General features: G+C 44.6%; 1 protein-coding gene across 1 annotated transcript; it reads left to right on the top strand.

Annotated features, from left to right (window-relative positions):
- The first annotated feature begins 759 nt into the window (after positions 1 to 759).
- pim1 (Pim-1 proto-oncogene, serine/threonine kinase) lies at positions 760 to 4,767 on the top strand. Its single transcript, XM_082519676.1, has 6 exons — positions 760 to 1,208; positions 1,459 to 1,565; positions 1,687 to 1,737; positions 1,873 to 2,239; positions 2,780 to 2,956; positions 3,052 to 4,767. The coding sequence occupies exons 1-6, from the start codon at positions 1,127 to 1,129 to the stop codon at positions 3,264 to 3,266; spliced, it is 999 nt and encodes a 332-aa protein (XP_082375802.1). The 5' UTR covers positions 760 to 1,126; the 3' UTR covers positions 3,267 to 4,767.
- The last annotated feature ends 524 nt before the right edge of the window (positions 4,768 to 5,291 follow it).

The raw sequence follows: 5,291 nt of genomic DNA, 5'->3' as shown, positions 1-5,291 counted from the left end.
TGAAAGAATGAGTGGAATGCAGCTATTCTCACTAGCGCCTCTTTGATGCAGCAGCCAGTTGAGAGGCATTGTCAACTGAAAGCGCAGTCCTGGGCTTCACTTCATCCCGTAAAGCTTTGTGTTGAATGTGAAATTAATCAGGTGATTGGCAGGGGGTGAGCATAACTGAAGTGCAAATTGATGAACTGCTCTCAGGTCATATCTATACTTTGAGTGCATACAAATGTGTGTGTTATAAGCACAAATATCTTTATGAAGCAATTTGGATGCTTCAGTGCAGCAACAGGGTGTTTATTTTGTTAAATGCAGGCTTAGCAAGTGACGTGCAAACAGTGGAAAAAAAAAAGGAAAAACGCTCTGCAGGTGATATCAAGCTATGCCAGAGAGTAGACAAAATGTTATATGCAGCTTCACCAGTGCCGCCCTTTTATCTTCAGTCTTATTCCTAATGGTCTAGTTATATCCCCCTCACCCCACCCGGTTTGGTTTCCCGAGAAGGGAGGAGACAAGCACTTGGCCTTGGATTTGCATTTCCCTCCAACATGAATTCATAATTATTACTTTAGTCTCTCCCTTTTTGGCGCGTTTTGATTCCCGCCACGTCTGTGTCTGGCAGGCCGGTTAGCTTTATTTTCAGTCTGTGATTGACATGTGGTATTTGCTTTTTATTGGTGTAGAGGAGCGGAAGAGGGCGGGACCAATGTAGACGTCAGCCTTTGGTACCCGCCTCCTTACTATAGTCATATAAGGGTCCTCCCCCCCCCGATCAGATATTTTCAGGAGCCGGTGTCAGACTGAGGCACTAGGTTGAACCCTGCCTTATCTCCTTATATCGCGCATTTTTACTCAACTGTTTACAAAACATTGCAGGGGACTGCCGTAGCTCGCGTTAGGTTTTCATCCTTTTGCCGGGACTACGTTTTTGGCTATATTTTCCTGGACCACAGGGACTGTTTTTTTGTCTGCTATTCGGATGAAAGGATCCCTACCGCATTTTTGTTCCTGCAACGTGGACTCGGAGCTCAGCACGGGAAAGACGCACTGTCGGAATAAAACTACTCCTTTCAACAAAACAAAAACGAAGACGGAGGGCACACGTCGTTGACCTGCGGTGGATATTAAAGGAATGCTGCTGTCCAAGCTCAATTCTCTGGCCCACATCTCCACCGTAGACATGCCGGTGAAAATCCAGCTCCAGGTTCATCAAGGTTAGACGCCCTTTTTCTCCCCCCGCTGTGTTGTCATGGAGGACGGCGCTGCAGCAGTGGCTCAGTCTACACACGCTAGCAGCTAGTTTAACTTAATAACTGCCGAGGACGGTCATTTATTAACAGTAATGTTAGCCATGTTGCAATATTTTATATTCTTATATTAGCGCCGTTATATTGCGCTGTTTCCAGCGCGGATAAGCGGGTTTGCTCTCCGGTATTTACCGGCTATGTTTATACTGTGTTGCAGTGAAAGAGAGGGAGCCTTTCGAGAAGCTTTATCAGGTCGGCGCCGTGCTGGGCAGCGGCGGCTTCGGAACCGTCTACTCCGGAACGAAGATAGCCGACGGAGCTCCGGTTAGTACGCCATGTTTTAATATTAGAATACGTTTTTTATGTGCTCATTTATTTGTCATGGTTATTACATGTGCGGTTGTTGTACACGTTGTGTGACGCGGTCTCTCCTTTGCCATGGCAGGTCGCTGTCAAACATGTAGCCAAGGACAGAATCTCGGAGTGGGGAGAGCTGGTAAGAAGCAGTTTTATTATTAGCGCCTTTTTAATTAAGATGAAAAACATATTACTTATCAATACCCACACATGCGGGTTGGTTTAGGGCGTGTACGTGTGTATTGAGTGCTGTATTTGTCATTTGTCTCTAAAGCCTAACGGCTCTCGGGTCCCAATGGAGATCGTCCTGCTGAAAAAAGTCGGGACGGGCTTCCGCGGCGTTATCAAGATGCTGGACTGGTTCGAGCGGCCGGACAGCTTCATCATCGTAATGGAGAGACCCGAGAACGTCAAGGACTTGTTCGACTTCATCACCGAGAAAGGTGCCTTACCGGAGGACCTGGCGCGGAGCTTTTTCCGCCAGGTGCTGGAGGCCGTGCGGCACTGCCAGAACTGCGGCGTAGTGCACCGGGACATCAAAGACGAGAACATTCTCATCGACCTCCGCACCGGGGAGATGAAGCTCATCGATTTCGGCTCCGGAGCCCTGCTGAAGGACACCATTTACACGGACTTTGATGGTGAGTTCACTGCGCTCAGTATATAGTGCGCTGTATATTGTTTTTGTTTTTCACCTAACTTGTTTACATATACTTTTTATCGACATCATTAGGGTTATAAGGTTTTTGCCCGTTTAGACCACAGCAGAAATTCCCAGCTTGTGTAATCATACTCCACACAGCCGCCTTTTAGTACATGCTGGAAGGTTTTGCCTTAGTTTTATTGCCCCCCACTGGAGGGAAGTGGTATTTTTACAACTCAAAGTTTGTAAACAAAGTCACATGTCTGCTCCCCCTCCCTCCAGTGCACTCTGTTACCGCACGCAAAAACTGCCTGTCACGCTGCCTGGCACCTGAGCCCAGATAACAGCCTGAGAAACAGACTCAGCTGACAAATCCCCAGTCCTTGTTTATCATTCAACTCTCCCCAGAAATATTTTCATTTTCACTATTACTGTGTTATGATAAGTCACATGGTTTTCTGAGATTTTCAAATTTTCTTTTAGAAAGAGTACACCTTTTAAGCTAATTTGTTTCTTTTATTTTATTTTTGTCTCACAGGCACAAGAGTGTACAGTCCTCCAGAGTGGATCAAGTACCATCGCTACCACGGGCGCTCTGCCACAGTTTGGTCCCTGGGTATCCTGCTGTATGACATGGTGTGCGGGGACATCCCATTTGAACATGATGAGGAGATCATGAGGGGGCAGGTCTTCTTCCGGAGAAGAATCTCATCAGGTAAACCCACGTTGCAGCTCAGTCACACGTTGCACATCATCTACTTTACTCATGTGTTGACCAGGACTAATTGCATGTTGCTTCCTTTTCACCAGAATGCCAGCAGCTAATCAAATGGTGTCTGTCTCTGCGGCCAGCCGACCGCCCGTCCTTCGAGGACATCTTCAACCACTCGTGGATGCAGAGCATGTCCTCCTCTGTAGTACCGTCCTCGGTGCAGACAGAGAACCAGACCACAGAAATCAGACTGCACAGCATCGGCCACGAGCCCTCAGCCTTCACACCCACCCCCGTGGCCGTGGCTCGATGATACGGGCGCGGACTGTTACAATTGGGCTGTTCTGGTCTGAACTGGACTGCACTGATACAAAAGACTTGAAGCAGAGTGGAGAGGAACGTTGGCCACCCACACCCCAGAGCAAAGTGTATGCAACTGCACACATCTGGCAGTTTCGGCCTGGCGGGTCAGACCCTCTTCACTGTCACGACCCCAACTACTTGAGTTTCCCAGCCATTAGTGTCATGACATCATCCTCGCTGGACGCTGATCTAGGCACCGGACGTCCGTGAGTCTGCAGGAGGGCGTGCTCTGGACACACCTGCTTTGAGCAAACACACACCTGTGTGGCTGTTGTGCTGAATGGCAAGAGGACAGAGTTACATAAGCTCTCGTTGCACCGCTCTCTCCCTCGAGATCACAGCAAAGAGGGAAAAGCAAAGACGCTGGTGAAGAGAAGCTTGACTTTAGTTTTTTTTGTTTTCTCAAAGAAAAGTGCCTTCTGTGAGATTGTTGGGGGGGTAGGCGCCTGAAAATACTTGAATTTGTGAAGCAAAAAGGCTTTTCATCAATGGCCTTTTTGCTCCTTACGCTCTACAAGGCTTTATAGCGTTTATTGCTGTCACTGTTTTTCCTCTCGTGGGCCTAGATCAGTAAAGCCTATGCCATTTATAACCACTACTATCACTATTTCTACTACTCCAATGTCATTAGCAACCAGACAACCTCATAGCTCTGGCAGCAACCTGTTCAAACAAATCATAAAAAAACTGGACTTACCTCACTCTTTACTACAGCATCCACCTCTATTCTACAACCTTTTCTTCCTCCTCCTTCTTGTGTTGTATACAAACACAAGGCTTAGGCAACCGCTCATTCAAACCCACCTGAATGCACACCACAATGCAAAACCATACCGAGATATAACATCCTCTGCTCTTCAATTTTTTTTCTTATAAACAGTGCCTCACACAGGTCTTAAAAAAATCGCTGGGGACGAGAATTGTAAATAAGAACGATATTTATTATTGCTGTCTTCTTTTTCACACTCAATGAGGTTTTGTTTGTTTTTGGTCACAGATCTTATTTATTTATTTATGAGAGAATTTCGGCTGTTGATGTGTGCGCGTATGTGTGTATATATACAAATATATATATATATTTCATTCCACCATCACTGAAGGGCCCACATTATTTAAAAATAATAGCAGAGATGTGACCATATTTATGGCTTGAAAAATTTGAAAAGAGCAGATGTGTATGTTTGTATGTGTTGTAAATAACATGTAAATAGTCCCAAAAGCACTTCCATCCTAATGTATGTAAACATCCAATGTCTACTGATGGTAACTGGTTTTCGTTGCGCTGTTTGAGTGAATGTTGTGAGTGTGAGTGCGAGACTCAGAAGACTTTTCTGGCTGCATGATCGCAGCTTGGATATTTGTTTTGTTTTTCCATCTTTTCAAATTAGAATTGTAAATTATTTTAGAAGCTATTTTTATACAATTTCAATAAATATGTTTCTTTAAAACTATGACAACTTGTGCTCCTTTGTATTGCTTCAAAGAGTTCATTTGTTTTCTGGGGTTAAAAAATAAACTTAGAACTGCAACAGACTAAAAATGGATTGACAACACTGCTTTTTTTTTTTTTAGGGTTGTTTTGGGGGGTGGGGTTTAAGCTAGAAACAACAATGGCCTATGCACTGTTTTTAACGCCTACAGAGAATTTACTAGGCCAGAAGGTTATACAACTTCCTGTTTAAGACTGTAGAAAAGCGTCAGAAACGGGAAACGGATGAAGAGATAAGAGGATGGTAGATGGCATCAACATAGGGCAGGGTGCCTATATCTATGTTAGCGAAGAGAAAACAAGCTCTGCGCTTGGCTTTCAAGTGCAGATAGATATACTCAAGCACTAGCTTCAGTATTAATAATTATTTAAAGAAACAAAAGAGGAAAATTAAAAAAAGATTTCTAAGCAAGAGAATATAATTGTTCATTATAATTGTTCATTCATATACAACAAAGACCTTTGAGAGGAGTTGGGGCTTCTTAA

The sequence above is a fragment of the Aulonocara stuartgranti genome (assembly GCF_965226115.1).
Source record: "Aulonocara stuartgranti genome assembly, chromosome: 20".
NCBI lineage: Eukaryota > Metazoa > Chordata > Actinopteri > Cichliformes > Cichlidae > Aulonocara > Aulonocara stuartgranti.
This window is presented reverse-complemented; position numbering and strand designations above follow the sequence as displayed.

Coding starts and splice junctions, on each gene's coding strand:
- pim1 (XM_082519676.1), top strand. CDS start 1,127: ATGCTGCTGTCCAAGCTCAATTCTCTGGCCCACATCTCCACCGTAGAC. Junction 1,209..1,458: donor CCAGCTCCAGGTTCATCAAG/GTTAGACGCCCT, acceptor ACTGTGTTGCAG/TGAAAGAGAGGGAGCCTTTC. Junction 1,738..1,872: donor TCTCGGAGTGGGGAGAGCTG/GTAAGAAGCAGT, acceptor TTGTCTCTAAAG/CCTAACGGCTCTCGGGTCCC.